Here is a 21,197-nt window from a genome sequence, read left to right on the forward strand (position 1 = left end):
TCTCCGACCTCCAATGTGGCTTTCGAAAGAACAGATCAACTGTTGATCACCTTGTTCGACTAGAGAGCTTCATTCGTGAGGCCTTTGCCAAAGGTGAGCACTTGGTAGCAATCTTCTTTGACCTTGAGAAGGCCTTTGACACAACTTGGAAATTCGGAATCCTCAAAGATCTGCACAATCTTGGTCTACGAGGAAACCTTCCAATGTTTGTCAGAGCATTTTTAAACAACAGATCCTTTCAGGTCAAAGCAGGATCCACCTTTTCTGATCCATTTGATCAGGAAGAGGGAGTTCCACAGGGTAGCATTCTGTCTCCCATTCTGTTTGAGATTAAAATAAACTCAATAGTGAATGCAATGAGACAAAATGTTGACTGTTCCTTATATGTTGATGACTTTCTTGTATGCTATCGAAGTAAATCGAGTATGGACACCATTGAGAGACAGTTACAACTCCAACTAAACAAACTGTCGGAGTGGGCAAATCTCAATGGTTTCTCCTTCTCCCCATCAAAAACAGTAGCTGTCCACTTCTGCCGAAAACGCACCTGCATTAGACAGCCTGACCTTTATCTCAACAATTCCAGAATTGAGGTAAAGGACGAAGCCCGATTCCTGGGTTTGATCTTTGATAGGAAACTAAATTTCCTCGCCCATATCAAAGATCTCAGACTGCGATGCATGAAAGCAATGAGAATAATGAGAGTTCTGTCGAGCATGGAATGGGGTTCGGACACAAACACTCTTCTAAAGATATACCGAACCCTTATTCGATCAAAACTGGACTACGCATCTTTTGTATACGGCTCTGCAAAACCATCCTACTTAGGCATGCTGGACCCAATTCATCATCAGGGACTGCGCTTGGCACTCGGGGCTTTCCGCACTTCTCCAGTGGCAAGCCTTTATGCTGAGGCAGATGAGCCACCTCTCCATCTCAGGAGGAAAAAACTGGCTCTCCAGTATGTTACTAAGGTCACATCGCTGCACGACAACCCAGCACACAAACATGTACACTACACGAATAGGACACTAGAAGAAAAATTTCGCAAGCACCCAAAAATGACACCACCATTAGGTTGCAGAATAAAAAAAGACATCGCAGACATGAACATCAGTCTAGATAGGATACATCCATACGTCCAGGCAAAGACACCACCATGGTCCATACATAGACCAAACATAAATTTGGACCTAACAAAACTGGAAAAATCACAAACAGACCCACATATTTACAAACAGACACTAAAAGCAATATTACAAACATACAAAAACCATACTCACATATTTACGGATGGTTCAAAGAGCGCAGATGCAGTAGGATGTGCCTATCACTCATCGGAAGGCACAGGATCACTTCGCCTGGATAGAAATGTTTCGATCTTTACAGCGGAATCGAGAGCAATCCTAAATGCTCTCCGTTTGGCTGAGAGATCGAATAAAAATAAATTCTTGATCTTGTCTGACTCGCTGTCCGTACTTAAGGGGATCTCAAATTTTTATTGCACCGATCCAAGACTCATAAGTATCTTGGAAGGTGCAAATAAATTATTTATTAAGAAAAAGAAAGTTTGTTTTCTCTGGGTACCTAGTCATGTGGGTATCCAGGGGAACGAAGAAGCGGATCGACTGGCAAAAGAGGCGGTGAGCCAAGAATTACAAGAGGGCAGTAAAATCCCACACGCGGATTTAAAGATCAATATAAAAAAACATGTCCGAAAGGAATGGGAACGATCCTGGAGTCGAGATGTACATAACAAATTAAAACAAATTAAAAGTAACCTCGGCCCCAGACCCAACTCGGGGCTAAAAAGAAGAGACGAGGTAAAAATAACTCGACTCCGGATCGGACATACTGCCCTCACTCACCGTTTCCTTCTGGAGAGGGATGAAAAACCCCTCTGCAGAACATGTAACTGTGACCTGACAGTTCAACACATTTTAATTGAATGTACAGAATTAGAACAGATAAGGTCACAACATTATGATAACAGAGACTTGAAGTCTCTGTTCCAGTCGGTCGATCCGCTTACAATTTTAAAGTATCTGCAGGAATGTGAACTCCTGCAGAAATTGTAAATAGATATTTTTATTTAACAAACATGTAACTATTATGATTTTATAAAGATTTTATTACAACAGTACACGTTTTGATCAGCTATGGCCCCTCAGGGCCGATAAAAGATTGATGAAAGACAGAAACGGGCGCTTAAATGACCTAAATAGTGTCGAAAGCGCCGTTAAACACCTAAAAACAAAAAAACAAAACAAATTAGAACAGATAAGGTCACAACATTATGATAACAGAGACTTGAAGTCTCTGTTCCAGTCGGTCGATCCGCTTACAATTTTAAAGTATCTGCAGGAATGTGAACTCCTGCAGAAATTGTAAATAGATATTTTTACTTAACAAACATGTAACTATTATGATTTTATAAAGATTTTATTACAACAGTACACGTTTTGATCAGCTGTGGCCCCTCGGGGCCGATAAAAGATTGATGAAAGACAGAAACGGGCGCTTAAATGACCTAAATAGTGTCGAAAGCGCCGTTAAACACCTAAAAACAAAACAAACATGGTAGCTGCAGCCACTCAGTTGCCGATACTGGCCGAACCGGAATTCCAGGTTGTCGGTCTGGAACTTACCGAAAAGGATATACCGGTACTTTTTGTCAGTCAGGTGTAAGAAAGCCTTCAGTGTATGCTCAAAGTCAAAGGCATCCATTGTTTCCTTTGACAGTGTTCCTTCTCTGGGCTTCAGATTAAGTTTTCTCCATTGCTGAAGCCAATCAATAGCCTGACGGAGAAAGTTGATGTTCTGGTCTTCCTCTGATTGGACAACACTGCAGTCATCATTTCGAAGTCTTTTTTGTTTCATGGGATGTTTGACATTCAAAATGTTCCACAATTTGACGATGAGTGAGATGAATGATTGTGTACCTGACGTATCAATGCTCGGGGCTAAAAAGAAGAGACGAGGTAAAAATAACTCGACTCCGGATCGGACATACTGCCCTCACTCACCGTTTCCTTCTGGAGAGGGATGAAAAACCCCTCTGCAGAACATGTAACTGTGACCTGACAGTTCAACACATTTTAATTGAATGTACAGAATTAGAACAGATAAGGTCACAACATTATGATAACAGAGACTTGAAGTCTCTGTTCCAGTCGGTCGATCCGCTTTCAATTTTAAAGTATCTGCAGGAATGTGAACTCCTGCAGAAATTGTAAATAGATATTTTTACTTAACAAACATGTAACTATTATGATTTTATAAAGATTTTATTACAACAGTACACGTTTTGATCAGCTGTGGCCCCTCGGGGCCGATAAAAGATTGATGAAAGACAGAAACGGGCGCTTAAATGACCTAAATAGTGTCGAAAGCGCCGTTAAACACCTAAAAACAAACTCTCAAGGTGAACTTCGTGGTTCCTAAACAAAACGAAAACTAACTTGTAAAAAAAAAAACATCTACTGTAACGTAACTTAAACATTACACAATGAAAATAGTTCCAATTATGACTCATTGGGAACCTCATGGGAAGTAATTCAAGTAATAAAATAAAACAAAGGTATCTACGCAGCTAGATTCCTCAATTATCCAACAACAAGTATCCTTTTAGATGAAGAGGATTCATGGCTATGAGAAGATATGTTCGTTTTCTTCTCTTGAAAATGTCAGTAAGCAGGGGGGCTCATACGTTCATACGGGACCCCCATAATTTATTTTTTTTCAATTCATTTTTTTTGTCAAAGGCTTTAGTTGAAGGATAAGTTTACTAAAACGACCTAAACAGGAGGTACAAAATAAAGGAAACATTATTAATTGTTTGTCTGATTTTTATGATCTGAGAGAGAGAGAGAGAGAGAGAGAGAGAGAGAGAGAGAGAGAGAGAGAGAGAGTTTATAACATGTGATTGTGTGTGTTTCAATTTTACCACATTCTGCTCGTTAATTCTACCAATTATTTTATTTCTAAATGTTTTATTTCTGTAGAATTTTTAAAATCCATTAATAAAGTCTCTTACAAAGTCCCTGGTGGTGTCATAAACTGTAATTTAATACGAAGCCTGTCCATTTTCACTCTTTAGTTAGTATTTTACGATCACCGGCTTTAGGCAGCCCTTGCCGTTTTCTAGGTTTTATTTCAGATTATTTGTTCTTATATGTTACACTTGTAACACTTGTGTAAAAATGAACCAGTTCACTGTCACTCAGGAAAAACACGGATTTAAAAATTTGACCAGAAAACTCGTCCTTCAAATCTCGATTGATTTAACTGAACCTCATCTTGACAAAACTCTCAAACCTGGGACTTCTCAAAGTCGTCCTTAAAATCCCAGGGTTGAGAATGTTTTCCAAGGAGGGTCATAAATTTAATTCGATCGATATTTGAAGGACGAGTTTTCTGGCCAATTTTAATACAAGTTATTCCAGAGTTATTCCACCTGCCAGAAATGTCAGGCAGCCCCAGAGACCAGCGATCACATCGTCCTCCAGTGTCCAGTCACTAAACTTGAAGGTGGCTATGAAACCGTCCTTAGGGCGGAGAAAGACTTTAGAAGCTGGGATGACGAAATATATTTGGAGGTGTAGCCATACGCTACTACTACTACTATTCCAGAGTTTGGCGTTCGATCGGCATGAATGATACGGTCGTTCTCTGAAATATTTGATTTCTAGCATTTTGGCCAAAAAAGTCATGACACTCATCTTGTCAAAAAATCTCAAACCTGGGAATTCCTTGGTATCTGAAGGAGTAGTTTTCTGGCCAAATGTTTGGGTTTTCTTTTTCAGAAGAGGACAGTATATCATATCTATTGCAATAATACGTAGACCGAAGTGTACTCATTTGCAGGTCTGATAACTCATATTGTTTTGGGCCGATGTGTATTTATTTGCAGGTCCGATAGTCCAAATTGTTAGTATCCATTACAACAATTTTTAAATCTGGTCCGTAGTTCTGATCGGTTATCAGACCTGCAAGTATGTGCATTTTGTTATAGGCTTATTATTGTAATTGAAATATTCTCAAACCATCACAAAATATTGTCTAAAATCTATAAATAATAATAATAATAATAATGAAATTTATTTATACTGCGCCCACTCCTCTACACAATAAAGCTCTAGGCGCATAACAATAACTTCAATCCATTCAAATCTCTCTCTCTCTCTCTCTCTCTCCTCTCTCTCTCTCTCTCTCTCTCTCTCTCTCTCTCTCTCTCTCTCTCGTAGTAGTAGTAGTAGTAGTAGTAGTAGTAGTAGTAGTAGCAGCAGCAGTAGCAATTGTAGTAGTAGTAGTAGTAGTAGTAAGTAGCAGTAGTAGTAGTAGTAGTAGTAGTAGTAGTAGTAGTAGTAGTAGTAGTAGTAGTAGTAGTAGTAGTAAGCCTCGCAGTCCGAGTGACGCTTGCTGAGCATTGTTTGATTCAGTCATAGTAGATGAGTTTATCTGCTCTCTCCATCCATGTTGTTACGTAATTGTTTCCTTTGGTCGCGGTCCTGGGCAAGAGTTTTGAGGCTGTCGAGATCTTTTTGTGACTTTATAGTACAGAGGGCACTGCAATATTTCTTAGTTCTTCAGTGCTAATTCGGCCTCATCTGAATCCAGAAATTTCTGATATGTAGAGAGATCCTGGTTCAGGGTAGTTACTTTTGACGTTGGTGGTCTCCCTACATATTTGTTACCATGAGGGAAATATTCTGTGATTGCAGTTTGGCAGGGATATTATCTTCTCGACGTAAGATGTGACCAAATAGCCTCCATCGCTGTTCTTTTATTAATGTTGGACCCTGATTTTTTTCATAGAGATCAGTATTTGTAATTGTCTCTGGCCAATAGATTCCGATTACGCGACGTAATTGTTTGCGGTGGTATGAATCGAGACTTTCTAAGTTCTTTTTTGTGAGGCCCCAGGCTCCACAATTATATGTCAATATCGGAATAATCAGTGCCTCGTAAATCTGTATTAGTTTCTTCTCACTGATTATGTTATTTCTATTCCATAAATTTTGGAGTTGGTTGAATGCATTGGTGGCCAGATGCGTTCGTTTTCTGATGTCTTCATTTTCGTTGATCAAATTGCCTAGTTTACGTACACTTATACATTCATTTAAATTTCCGTTGACTTTTGCATATATATATATATATATATATATATATATATATATATATATATATATATATATATAATATATATATTATGTTTTGGACTGATTCACTTTAAGATTCCATGCTTCTAGGGTAGTTGATATTATTGGCGTGTATATTTTCGCTTGATGTTCTGATTCAAAGATTTCAGGGATTTAGGAACCAGAAGAGTCGGTGTGACGTGGCGAATTTTCTTCCCTACTCATTGACTCATGGATTATTCGAGTAAACCGGAAAACAGTCGATACAGGGTTAAAGTGTAAATTTCTCTTTCAATCTGTCTCTGTCTCTGTCTTGTACAATACAAAGGCATAGACACACAAACAGACAACTGTAGCATGAAACAACAACAAAGTAAAATGGCTGATATTTCTCAAAACTATCAAATCGATACTTACTTTACTTACTTAGATGCCTTTCGCGTCTCGACCGAAAGATCGGGTCGCCTTGGCTGTTTCCAGTATTTCCTGTGTGAGGTGTCTCCAATATTGCCGGTCCTCTGCTAGGGTTCTCAGATTTTCAAGGTCCCCTGCCATAATGAGACTAATGCTTTGTCCAAGTGTTGTGAGGTTTTTGTTTAGGATCACAGGGAGTGTTGTGATCGGTCTTCCTCTGAAAAGGTTCCCGTGTTTTTGGAAGTATCCCGACATGGCTTGGTTAGCTGGTATGTTTTTGTCCCTGCGTAGTATGTGACCGAAAAGTTGCCATCGTTGTTGTAAACTGTCAAGGGAGATTGGTCTTTCTTTTGTGATCTTATAGAGTGATTCATTTGAGATCTTTTTTGGGTATTTGATGTCCAGTACCCTTCTTAGCTGTGTGCGATGGAAGGCATCCAGATGTTCTTCTTCGGATTTTGTCAACGCCCAAGTGCCGCAGTTATACAGAAGTACCGGTTTTACAAGAGCACGGTACAGTTTCAGTTTGGTTTTTCTCTTTATTTTGTCACCTCTAATCCATACATTGGTGAGTTTACTGAGTGCGGCGTTTGATAGCTGTTTTCTTCTTTGTACATCCTCGGTGTCTCCAATTAGTGAGCCGACCTTCTTTGTTCTTTTCCATTCCTCTTTGTTCCTCGATATTGTTGTAAATTCGGTTTTATTGGCATTGACTTGGAGGTTATATTTCATGAGGGTATTTTGTATGATGTCTATATTTGCTGGTGTTGATCCAATAAAATCGACATCATCTGCATAGGCGATTTCTCTGGGGATTGCATTCTCAATATGAGTCGTTGGTTTTGGAATTACTTTTCGAACTTCTTTCAGAGCGTGTTCTAAGTATATTGTGAACAGAATCGGGCTCAGACTATCTCCTTGGGGGGTCCCGATGTTACTTTCGAACTGCGTCTGTTTTGTGGCCCCGTGAAAACGGAACGAAACAAAATACTGCATTCAATTCGATCACTTACAATAAAACACAGAAACGAGGAATTAGACAAAAAAGTGGAAGAAATAGAAAAGTCCAAAAATAACGCATCGTCTATGTTCAAAGCGACGAAATCTCTGAACCGAAAACCATTCGAGAACCCAAAACTACAGGATAAATTTGGCAAACAGACAACAAATCCCAACGATATCCTTGACATTGTAACTGACCACTTCCAGCAGAAATTTCACAAACAAGTCTCACAAATATCGCCCTTCTCAGGAAACCCTAGAGACCTAAACAACCGCATCACAACAACTGAAGTTAGAAATATGTAGCATAAAGTGCCTAAACAATAACAGATCCCCAGGCGAAGATGAAATTCCCGCTGAATTGCTGAAATGCGGTACCTTCTCCCTGGATCTGAGCATTGCAAACATAATGAACAAAACATTTTCAACACACAAAGACTGGGACATAAACAGCGGTGTCCTAATTACAATACAAAAACCAGGAAAAACGAAAGGACCCGTAAACAACCTGCGCCCAATAACATTACTGAATACCATAAGAAAAACACTGTCAACTATTGTCCTCAACAGAATTAGACCGAAATAGAAAAATATCTATCACATAGCCAAAGCGGGTTTCGCCAAGACCGAAGCACATCGGACGTTGTATGGACACATAAATGGTTGGCAGCAAAGGCACTCAAAGAAAACATATCCATAACAATAACCGGAATCGATATGTCCGCAGCCTTTGATACGATCGACAGAGGAAAACATTTGGAGATATTAACAGACATAGTAGACGAAGACGAGCTCCGAATAATCCGATTTCTCCTCAAATCGATGGATATCAATAATTTCATATAAATCAAATAAAGGGTTTTAAGCGACGTGTACATATTTGCAGGTCTGTTAACCAGTGTGTCGTAGTGGGAATAGTCTTAATCCAACGTAAAACACTGTACATTTTATGTTTTAAATTGTAGTAACTACCGTGATTGCCAGAACTCTGTATTCTGGCTGTAGGACTCCATGGCTCGGATGGGTCCAGATGGCCGGTGATCACGGAATTACTAAGTTAAAACTAGATATTAAATAGATAAAGTTAAAGTAATAAAAATATAGCTTACCCTGAATCTAGGAGTATTTGATTGGAAGAAATGTAAAGTGTGTTTTATGTCTGTAGTATGAGAGTAGTCTGTTGTCTGTCGAATAGGAGTAAATGCTGACGTGCACATATTAACAAGTCTGAAAAGTGAGTGGAGCAGGCACTTATGTTGGTAACAACAAGATATGAAGTGAGTAGAAAAGTGCCAGAAGACAATAGAGAATAAAAAAAAATTTTCCGCGGCGGTGGTGGGGTTTGAACCTGCGACCTTATTGGTACGACAACTCCGCCTGGCAGGTGAGAGCGTGGCTCTACCGTGTGAGCTATCCACGAACACAAAAATATTCGTTTCAAACCCAAAGTCATTTCTAGATCCCTCTCTCACCCACTTCTTGAGACCGCCGATTCGTTCACCACCATCGCGAAGTAATTTTGACCAGCAGTTAAGCTTAATAGCCAATATTCTCATCACAAACATATAACATAGAAACGATTGAGACATTGAGTATGCTCCGGTGTATGGGGTGAATTTTTAATTCAGAAAAGTGAGTGGAGCAGGCACTTATGTTGGTAACAACAAGATATGAAGTGAGTAGAAAAGTGCCAGAAGACAATAGAGAATAAAAAAAAAATTTTTTTCGCGGCGGTGGTGGGGTTTGAACCTGCGACCTTATTGGTACGACAACTCCGCCTGGCAGGTGAGAGCGTGGCTCTACCGTGTGAGCTATCCACGAACACAAAAATATTCGTTTCAAACCCAAAGTCATTTCTAGATCCCTCTCTCACCCACTTCTTGAGACCGCCGATTCGTTCACCACCATCGCGAAGTAATTTTGACCAGCAGTTAAGCTTAATAGCCAATATTCTCATCACAAACATATAACATAGAAACGATTGAGACATTGAGTATGCTCCGGTGTATGGGGTGAATTTTTAATTCAGAAAAGTGAGTGGAGCAGGCACTTATGTTGGTAACAACAAGATATGAAGTGAGTAGAAAAGTGCCAGAAGACAATAGAGAATAAAAAATTTTTTTTTCGCGGCGGTGGTGGGGTTTGAACCTGCGACCTTATTGGTACGACAACTCCGCCTGGCAGGTGAGAGCGTGGCTCTACCGTGTGAGCTATCCACGAACACAAAAATATTCGTTTCAACCCCAAAGTCATTTCTAGATCCCTCTCTCGCCCACTTCTTGAGACCGCCGATTCGTTCACCACCATCGCGAAGTAATTTTGACCAGCAGTTAAGCTTAATAGCCAATATTCTCATCACAAACATATAACATAGAAACGATTGAGACATTGAGTATGCTCCGGTGTATGGGGTGAATTTTTAATTCAGAAAAGTGAGTGGAGCAGGCACTTATGTTGGTAACAACAAGATATGAAGTGAGTAGAAAAGTGCCAGAAGACAATAGAGAATAAAAATATTTTTTTTCGCGGCGGTGGTGGGGTTTGAACCTGCGACCTTATTGGTACGACAACTCCGCCTGGCAGGTGAGAGCGTGGCTCTACCGTGTGAGCTATCCACGAACACAAAAATATTCGTTTCAAACCCAAAGTCATTTCTAGATCCCTCTCTCACCCACTTCTTGAGACCGCCGATTCGTTCACCACCATCGCGAAGTAATTTTGACCAGCAGTTAAGCTTAATAGCCAATATTCTCATCACAAACATATAACATAGAAACGATTGAGACATTGAGTATGCTCCGGTGTATGGGGTGAATTTTTAATTCAGAAAAGTGAGTGGAGCACTTCACTTCATATCTTGTTGTTACCAACATAAGTGCCTGCTCCACTCACTTAGCATGGAAGGCATGATATTTTTTTTTAGCCCTATTTGTACTACGACTGCGAATAGCGCTGGAGCCTATTTGTACTCCTACTAATAATAGAAGGCTATTTTCACTCTCTCTATAATAAAAGAGTTCCTTATGGATACTGAATAGTGGCAAAGCACTATTCAGTATCTGATACTGAATAACCACTTCCATAATAGAATTTACGTAATTACTATAAATAGAACATTTTATACTGATAATAATAAATAATAATAATAATGCTGAAAACTTATATAGCGCTATAACTCCGAGACACCAGACTCTAAGCGCTTAAATTACAAATTACTTTGGCTGAAACATACTCATTCACACACACAAGCACACACACACACACATACACACACACAACACAACACACAACACAAACCAAACCTATCTTGCTTCTCATACCATCTACTAAAATCGAAACAAATATGTTTTAAGCGAACGTTTAAAAATAGACAAAGATTCTTTTTCACGAATGCTCTGCGGTAAGGCGTTCCAAATAGAGGGTCCGAAATGAGAAAAGGATCTCATTCCAGCATTTTTCCGAATTCGAGGGACAACTAGTTTTGTGGAATCACTGGCCGAACGTAAGGGGCGGGGTTTTGAATATCTTTCAATTAGTTCTGAAAGGTAGGAAGGGGCAGTACCTTCAAGACAACGATACACTAAAACACAAGCTTTGAATTTAATTCTTTTCTCAACAGGCAGCCAATGCAGGTCATGAAGTAGAGGTCCGGCAGAGTCGCACCTACGCTTCATAAATACTAGTCTGGCAGCGCTGTTTTGGACAATCTGAAGACGTTTCAGATTGTATTGCGAAACGCCAAACAACAGAGCATTACAATAATCCAATTTCGATAGTACGAGGGACACAACCAGGTGCTTGGTCACATCCTCAGATATGAACCGTCTAATGGAAGCAATCTTTTTTAGTTGGAAAAAGAGAGATCTAACCAAATTATTAACCTGATGCTCCATCGACAGTCCAGAGTCTAAGAATGTGCCAAGGTTTTTCACTTTGTCAACAATTTGAATAGAGGCATCCCCCAACTTCAAATCTGTTTCACTTTTCCACTTCCTGTTCCCCACATACAGCACCTCCGTCTTATCATCATTCAGTTTCAGTCTGTTCTCATTCATCCATTTCTTAACACTTTGGATACAATTTTTACTATTGGCTGATACTTCTTGTAAATTTCTCATATTGGAAACGCAGTACAATTGCGTATCATCAGCGTATTGATGGTAAGACAGACCAAAACTTCTGATGATTTTAGACAGAGGGCCAACGTACAAAACAAAAAGAACGGGTCCAAGTACTGAACCCTGGGGAACCCCACAATCAAGAAAGATTTCCTCCGATCTATATTCATCCACCGTAATAATCTGTTTACGATTAAACAAATATGACCTAAACCAATCAAGCGCTGCACCAGACACGCCATAAGTAATTTCAAGACGTTTGAGAAGAAGATTGTGATCAATAGTATCAAAAGCAGACGATAGGTCAAGCAAATTCAGCAAAGAACATGAACCATTGTCTATAACAGAGAGGAGATCATTAACAACCCTAACAAGTGCGGTTTCCGTCGAATGATGTTGCCTATAAGCAGACTGAAATTTTTCTTCAAGACAATTATTTTTAAGATGAGACAGTAATTGTTTCAAAACAAGCACCGCTCTCTTCTGTTCAGTGAGGGGGACAAGAAAAGAGTTGCCAAAGGAAAGAAATTGTCGTATCTAGTTTACTTACCTTTTTGTGGACTTTTAATGGAAAGTACATCGTTCTCTTCTTCAAAAGTCAATGAAAGAAGAGAGTCTCGTTTACCTTAAGGGCCTTTACCGAAAGCGCCAATTTGTTCACGAATGAAAGCTTCAGAAAGTACAGAAGGCTCACAACCTCCAACACATAAGAGTGCTGGGAGTACAGATAGGGAAAAGTGGTTGTTTCCACTGTAAATCGTCTCCTTGTATGTTATCAGGAGGGTATTAGGCTTTTAACGAAATCGGGTCGAACGAGACGCCGAACGCCGAACCCGAACGGATATAGCCTTCTCACGTGACCATGAACGAGATCTGGATAGTGAAGACTCTCAAGCGGTATGCAGCATCGGATCTAAGGTCAGGTGATAGAGGATAGCTTGGGTTGCTGTTGGCTTGTGTTAGGGGAGGGGCAAGGTCAGTGTCATTCAATAGTATATAATTGTGCACGTGGCGCTCTATACAGAGAGAAAATTATAAATTGATTACGGGCGAAGGTGGGGGGAGGGGGAGGGGGGGGGGTTGACCCACAAACGATCGAGGTGTTGGGCTTCGGGTAGACCATGATACGAAAAGGCCGCTGGTACTTGGATGGTGGAAATGGTTGGGGGGTAGCGACAATCAGCATGGGATGTATATATTAACATTAATAATATAGGCAATAGATGACCAGGGATGTGTATTGTTTGTGTATTGTTTGTATATGTTTGTGTGTGTGTGCGCGCACGTGTGTGTGAAAGAGATTACACAAAAATACCTTTCTCGGGAGCTTCCAAATGATTACGTATACGATAAATTTGAAAACCACATTGTTGCAAAAAGCTTGCAAAAAGGAGAACATTTATCTTTGTTTCACAAAAATAGGTTTAGAAATAAAAAAATTTTCTAGTAGATTGATTTTGAAAAAAAATTGCTCAATTTTTTAAATTTAATGATAGTTTCTTTATTTTCCGGTCGGTTTTCTTGATTTATATCTCATTTTTCAATTCTCAATGCGACGAGCACACTGATGTATCTCGTGTGATTCAAAAGCGTTGTTTGTTTTTTTAATATATATATAGTGAGAGTCCTCCTGAGCGTTGATATGGTGACGTAACTATTACATACAAGACCTTGCAGTCGAGTCGGCAGGGCTTTTGGGTTACACAACCACTATTTACCCATCGGTCAGCGGTACTCTTTGATGTATACAACACTCACCGCCTTTACGCAAAGCCGCCTGCCCATAAATCAAGAGATGGTCTCCTAACTGTTCACAAGCGAACTGTCAAACGAGCAATCGATGATTGGATAAGAATCTCAAGATCTCATATAATAAGGTAAGTTTTGGAGAGGTGATATCCCCCCACCCGTCATTGGACAGAACTTTCATTGCGTTATATCATATAAGCTCCGCCTCCTCTTTCTATTCCGGAGTGACGAGATTAGACGAGAGGACGCGAGAAAAAACTGATCACGTGATCGGTAAGTCGTTCGTTTGGTGTCCGTTCGGTGAGCAACTATAACTCGGTATTATTATATACTTTGGCAGTAGAGTGCTTTCCTCTTATGCAGGATCATGCGCTTGTGCCCAGCAGGTGTCTTTTGTGCCCTCAACTCCCTACCACCCCAAAGTCTTCTTGCGCCTTAAGGTCTATGACGCGTGACTGTATCCTGATTTCTGTGTTACTGAATGAACTGCTACCCTTTATATGAGACGCTAGTCTGAAATAAAGTACTTTCCGCCACTCACACCCTAAAGACCTAGCCACCCGATTATTTATGATTAACCTCCCTTTGCTTGAGAGGCGAGTATTGTACGAATTGAGGTATCGCAAATCTCACCAAAACCAAAACTGAAAAAAGATCTCTCTTTATTTGCTTCTTTTCTCGTCTTAAATTTACATCTCTTCCAGATTAAAAAAAAAAAATACAAACAATAACAAATAAATACACGTCATCCTATTACCCATTTTATCCAGTTTTAATGGCATAAAGAATGATTATTACTTCTACAGATATATTGCTTCATTATCCACTAGTACTAGTAACTCGTATTGTTCCTATTCATAGTCTATCACTATACTATCAAGAAAGCATCAGGAAAAAAAAAACTGTTAGAAAACGAAGTGACACTTCTAAGTCTTATTTCCCCAATCTTATAACTATTACAAGTACCTACCACTTTTCCCAAATAAAATATACAATAACAATGCTTTTTCAATTTTCTAACACATTGGGACGAATCATTGTGTGTCTTTTGTATATTTATAAACTACAAGTAGTGGGTATTCCTATGCAATTGTTTTAAAAACGACATTACACCTTCGACCATAAAAATCTACTTCAGTTCTAACGAGGTCAAACAATCATTTTGTCATAGCAACAGCATGGCGCCATGAGTGGAAAGTGTGTGTATAAATTCGTCCCTTGTTTTTTGTTTAGCAATAAATAAACATCGAGAGACAAACGAGATATGAAAAAAATTACATGTATAAATTGATAAAAAAAAAAAAAACGTCGTTCAATGACAATCAAAGCTAGAAAGTCATCCAAAAAAGATTACAGGTTAATAAAAACCTGAAAAATGAGGGATTTATTTACGCTGTTCCATCATCAAAACATACCCACTGATCGACCCGAGTTATCAATTGAAATAACAATATTTATCGTATTCATTTTGTTTTAAACTATCTAAAACATAAACTATGAAAGTACTTCAATAAAATATTCATGTGGTTTTCGTGAACTCTATTTTTTTTATTTTTTTTTTTTTGGTCAATGATTTGAGATCTCATTCTCACGGCATTTTGAGTGATGTTACAAACTACAATGAGGTGTAAAAAAAAAACTGACAACACCCAAACCTGAAAACAAGGCTTTTAAAAATTGCGATACCTCGGCCAACCCTAACACTGACTACATCCGTAGTTTACCCGGGTTGCTTTTACCCCATGCCTATTTATTTCATATTTATGAGACAAATTATAGGCGTAGTATCAAAGCTAATGTTTTTAGTTTTTGCACGTTAATGGTAGGAATAAAACTATCAATGCACAAGCTAATTTTTAATACTTTTTTTTTCCAATTTTGAAAAGTAGCAAAAATCTCTAGCCATTGATAAGATAGGCAGTCCTCGCTGGATTCCTGTACGCTCTTAGGAGAAGCCAAAAAGTGTGCTATAATCCGAGAGTGCCGAAATCCAATGCTCATGTAGGGAGGTAGAGACGTATTATATAGATACCATAAAATTTGGTCACCCAGCTCCAGGTTACCATAATGGTATTAGCATCTGCATTTCACGTCATCTCTTTGCCCAAAAGTTGCCCCAAAAAATGACAAAAGTTGCCATAAATCTTTAAGCCTTCAACTCACTGTGACGGCATATAAGTGTGGCATGAAAAGAAATTAGATCTAATCAAAATAGATTGGATCACATAATATATCATCTTATATATATCATATCATGTACAGGATTATTTCGGCCAAGGGCCTTACTTTTGAATACCTGGTGCATATAAAAATATTGTATTATTAAAACACAAAAACAACAAAGTTTTCAAGTTATGAGTCTCATTGTGACATTTTTGTAACAGCATTTGGAAAGACAAAGATTGAAAGACGTCGAAAGAATAATATATATATCAAATAATACTTCTTATAATAACAGGTATAATAATAATAATAATAATAATAATAATAATAATAATAATAATAATAATAATAATAATAATAATAATAATAATAATAATAATAATAATAATAATAATAATAATAAATTGTTTTGAGTCAGTATTCCCACAGGTCAGATATTTAAATTTGTTTTGTTTTTTTTTTATCCAAAGGAGTAGTATTATGGCATTGTAAATCTATATTCTTGATAAATGTCTTTCCACAGGTCAGATATCTGACAGGTTTTTCATCCATATGAGATCTGTATATGTCTTTGGAAAACTATTTTGCCGGTACATAAATGCCTTCCCACAGGTCAGACATTAAAATGGCTTTTCGCCTGAATGAGTTCTGATGAGTCTTTTAAAATTTTTACCTTAAGTAAATGCCTTTCCACGGGTACAGTACGACATTTAAATGGTCTTTCACCCGTATGCGTTGTTTTAAACTTGCAACCTGAGCAAATGCTTTGCCACAGATTAGACACTTGAATGGTTCCTCTCTCATAGGAGTTCTGATGTGCAGTCATAACTGCATTCGTGGTAAATGTCTTGCCATTTAAATAAATGGTTATTCGCTTATATGATTTCTGTTGTGTTCTTCTAACTGTCCACTCTGAGTAAATCTTTTCCACAGGTCACACAATCGTATATTTTTTTCTCCAGTATGAGCAGTGATGTATTGTTGTCATTGAGTGTTCTTGGCAATTGCAGTTTCACAGGTCACGCATTGTTTGTTTTTGTTTTTAGGTGTTTAACGGCGCTTTCGACACTATTTAGGTCATTTAAGCGCCCGTTTCTGTCTTTTATCAATTTTTATCGGCCTTGAGGGGCCATAGCTGCTCAAAACGTGTACTGTTGTAATAAAATCTTTATAAAATCATAATAGTTACATGTTTGTTATATAAAAATATCTATTTACAATTTCTGCAGGAGTTCACATTCCTGCAGATACTTTAAAATTGTAAGCGGATCGACCGACTGGAACAGAGACTTCAAGTCCCTGTTTTCATAATGTTGTGACCTTATCTGTTCTAATTCTGTACATTCAATTAAAATGTGTTGAACTGTGAGGTCACAGTTACATCTTCTGCAGAGGGGTTTTTCATCCCTCTCCAGAAGGAAACGGTGAGTGAGGGCAGTATGTCCGATCCGGAGTCGAGTTATTTTTACCTCGCCTCTTCTTTTTAGCCCCGAGTTGGGTCTTGGCCGAGGTCACTTTTAATTTGTTTTAATTTGTTATGTACATCTCGACTCCAGGATCGTTCCCATTCCTTTCGGACATGTTTTTTTATATTGATCTTTAAATCCGCGTGTGGGATTTTACTGCCCTCTTGTAATTCTTGGCTCACCGCCTCTTTTGCCAGTCGATCCGCTTCTTCGTTCCCCTGGATACCCACATGACAAGGTAGGTACCCAGAGAAAACAAACTTTCTTTTTTTTAATAAATAATTTATTTGCACCTTCCAAGATACTTGTGATTCTTGGATCGGTGCAATAAAAATTTGAGATCCCCTTAAGTACGGACAGCGAGTCAGACAAGATCAAGAATTTGTTTTTATTCGATCTCTCAGCCAAATGGAGAGCATTTAGGATTGCTCTCGATTCCGCTGTAAAGATCGAAACATTTTTATCCAGGCGAAGTGATCCTGTGCCTTCCGATGAGTGATAGGCACATCCTACTGCATCTGCGCTCTTTGAACCATCCGTGAAGATGTGAGTATAGTTTTTGTATGTTTGTAATATTGCTTTTAGTGTCTGTTTGTAAATATGTGGGTCTATTTGTGATTTTTCGAGTTTTGTTAGATCCAAATTTATGTTTGGTCTATGTATGGACCATGGTGGTGTCTTTGCCTGGACGTATGGATGTATCCTATCTAGACTGATGTTCATGTCTGCGATGTCTTTTTTTATTCTGCAACCTAATGGTGGTGTCATTTTTGGGTGCTTGCGAAATTTTTCTTCTAGTGTCCTATCCGTGTAGTGTACGTGTTTGTGTGCTGGGTTGTCGTGCAGCGATGTGACCTTAGTAACATACTGGAGAGCCAGTTTTTTCCTCCTGAGATGGAGAGGTGGCTCATCTGCCTCAGCATAAAGGCTTGCCACTGGAGAAGTGCGGAAAGCCCCGAGTGCCAAGCGCAGTCCCTGATGATGAATTGGGTCCAGCATGCCTAAGTAGGATGGTTTTGCAGAGCCGTATACAAAAGATGCGTAGTCCAATTTTGATCGAATAAGGGTTCGGTATATCTTTAGAAGAGTGTTTGTGTCCGAACCCCATTCCATGCTCGACAGAACTCTCATTATTCTCATTGCTTTCATGCATCGCAGTCTGAGATCTTTGATATGGGCAAGGAAATTTAGTTTCCTATCAAAGATCAAACCCAGGAATCGGCTTCGTCCTTTACCTCAATTCTGGAATTGTTGAGATAAAGGTCAGGCTGTCTAATGCAGGTGCATTTTCGGCAGAAGTGGACAGCTACTGTTTTTGATGGGGAGAAGGAGAAACCATTGAGATTTGCCCACTCCGACAGTTTGTTTAGTTGGAGTTGTAACTGTCTCTCAATGGTGTCCATACTCGATTTACTTCGATAGCATACAAGAAAGTCATCAACATATAAGGAACAGTCAACATTCTGTCTCATTGCATTCACTATTGAGTTTATTTTAATCTCAAACAGAATGGGAGACAGAATGCTACCCTGTGGAACTCCCTCTTCCTGATCAAACGGATCAGAAAAGGTGGATCCCGCTTTGACCTGAAAGGATCTGTTGTTTAAAAATGCTCTGACAAACATTGGAAGGTTTCCTCGTAGACCAAGATTGTGTAGATCTTTGAGGATTCCGAATTTCCAAGTTTTGTCAAAGGCCTTCTCGAGGTCAAAGAAGATTGCTACCAAGTGCTCACCTTTGGCAAAGGCCTCACGCATGAAGCTCTCTAGTCGAACAAGGTGATCAACAGTTGATCTGTTCTTTCGAAAGCCACATTGGAGGTCGGAGAGGGAGTTGTTGTGTTCCAAGTAGAACATCAGACGCTTGTTGACCATTTTCTCCATCAGCTTGCATAGGCAGCTGGTGAGGGAGATTGGTCGGTAGTTTGAAGCGTCCGAATGGTCTTTCCCAGGTTTTGGGATTGGAATCACGGTGGCCAGATTCCAACTAGGTGGAAAAGTCTGTGTTGTCCATATCTTGTTATAGATATTCAAAAGGACAACCAGACTATCTTGTGGAAGATGTCGGAGTATTTCATAACTGATGTTGTCAGGACCCGGTGCTGTGACATTTGTGTCACGGAGGCAGGCACCCAACTCCTCAAGTGTAAATGGTTTGTTGTAGTCTTCAGTGTTTGTAGATGTAAAGTTTATTGGTGTGTTTTCTGCGTTTCTCAAGAGGTTCTCACTCTCTTTTCTGTCCCCGTCGTTTTTCACGGCCGCGATTTTAGCTGTTACCCGCAACTTTCAGCGATTTTTGCGATTTACCTGAATATTTTTTTTTTTTTGGTGGACTTTTCCCTTAACTAACTGGATACTGAGCTTTTTTTGACCGCACAACTCTTGGAGACTGGGCTTCGAGTTCGATAACTGTTGACGAGGAGGTGAACCATTGCGGCAAACAAGCGCCAGATTCGTTGATCTCTTTACAAGACACCTTAGCTAGCAGTTCTATGACATCTATCCTGAAGGCTGAAATGAGCTTTGTGGTTCATCACTGTGATGCTTTTGTGAAGGCTACAGACGTGTTTCAAAGCCAGGAACAGAATGCTGTGAAGGTAGGTTGATTATTTCCATAATTTAAAGAAAATGAACATGTTAAGTTCATAAAAATCCATTACTTGTCTAATATAAAATTATGAATATCCATTTTCCATTTGAAGGGTCTTGTAGTTGAATATAGAATGAAAGATTCAACATTTCTTACATCACAATACATGTACCGAGGTGACATCTATGCATTCCAAATAAAGATTTGTAAGTTTGTTAGATTTTTTTTTTCAAATACTAAAAATCATATTTGGTTGTAAAAGAAGTTGTTTTTTTAAAGGCAAGTCTATAATGCATGTTCAGGTGTTGTAGTTACAGGGATTGCATTACTTATAATAAACAAAAATTGGGTATGTAGTGGGGTCATTGGTACTGGTAGGGTCTAAATCTTTCCTCTTATCTTTTTGTCTAAAGGTTACATGTATTATAAGTGTTAATAAAGAATTATTTAAGAGGATTTTATTACTAAGAACACTAAAGTAAAAATGTTGTATTTGGGAAAGATGTCCATACACAAAAATGTTGATCTGTCAATAGAAGCGGATCATACTGTAGTTATGATTGACTTGGGTATACAAGTGAACTAAGTAATTGCATTAAAAAATTGTTTCTTCTTTCTCTATGTGTATGTATTTGTAGGCATGGTCAAGACTGGAGGACTTGAAACTTAAATTTGATGCGTGTGGCATGTCATTGCCTGAGACAGAGCGTTTTTTTCCCTGAAGGCATGGACCAGCGTGAAAAACTGGAGATGCAGGACAAGTTCTGCCAGGCCTTTTCTGCTGCCAGTCAAAAGTTGGACAAGTATATGTCCACAGAAGGCCAACCAGGGATTCAATTTATTAAACAGTTGCCTTTTTTTTTATCCAAGCAGACTTATTATGTTTGATGACACTGATCTTTCATCTCTGCCTGGAATGAAAGAGGTGCCTGCTACAGAAATCAGGAGATACAAAGAATCTCTTCGTCCAAGGGCCTTAAAGGTGTCTGGAGGTATTCCAGTCAACCTCACGGTCTTTTGGAACAGCGTCAGTTCGGACGTTCCAGAGCTGGCAGGATGTGCTAGAAAGTACATCTATGCCTGCCTGAACTCCGCAGACGCAGAGAGGAGTTGTTCTATTTATAATCTTGTTTTTTCTGAGAGGAGAAGAAGCCTCAATGAAGAAAACTTGAAGGAGTTAGTATTTTTATACTATAACAACTTCATTGCATATGGCACTCTATTATAAGTGGCATACTCCTTGCTTACAAGTAGCTAGGTTGCACCACACCTGATTTTATTGATCTTGGCTGGACTTCACTCCTCATAGTGATGTTCATGAGTTTCAATTAGTACAGTGTCCTTTTATTTTATGTTTATGATTTTATTTTGTTACGATATTATACTTATGTATGTATTTAGTTTAAGTTTTTTGATGGATAATATATTTTTTTTCTGGAAATCATCTGTCAGTTATGATGATTATGATGTTTTGTGGTTTGATTTGTGCTTTTTGTTTCAGCGATCTGGTGTATGATCTAATGCGGTCGATTGGATCTAAAACTAACGAAAGAAAC

At 38.9% G+C, this 21,197-nt stretch overlaps 1 protein-coding gene and 1 long non-coding RNA gene across 2 annotated transcripts in view; one reads left to right on the forward strand and one right to left on the reverse strand.

Annotated features, from left to right (window-relative positions):
* Positions 1–15,995: 15,995 nt before the first annotated feature.
* Positions 15,996–21,197, reverse strand: part of LOC144980584 (uncharacterized) — a 38,039-nt gene continuing 32,837 nt past the window's right edge. The window contains 2 exon segments of the mRNA XM_078928260.1: positions 15,996–16,234; positions 19,712–19,824. Coding sequence (XP_078784386.1) covers positions 16,111–16,234; positions 19,712–19,824 — 237 coding nt within the window. The 3' untranslated portion in view covers positions 15,996–16,110.
* LOC144980704 (uncharacterized) lies at positions 19,516–20,415 on the forward strand. The gene is made up of 2 exons (XR_013646933.1): positions 19,516–19,648; positions 20,280–20,415. It is a non-coding gene; the product is annotated as an uncharacterized LOC144980704 (long non-coding RNA).

This window comes from Berghia stephanieae, chromosome 10 (assembly GCF_034508935.2).
Source record: "Berghia stephanieae isolate SIO BIC M18660-M18661 chromosome 10, UCSD_Bste_1.3, whole genome shotgun sequence".
In the NCBI taxonomy this organism is placed as follows: domain Eukaryota; kingdom Metazoa; phylum Mollusca; class Gastropoda; order Nudibranchia; family Aeolidiidae; genus Berghia; species Berghia stephanieae.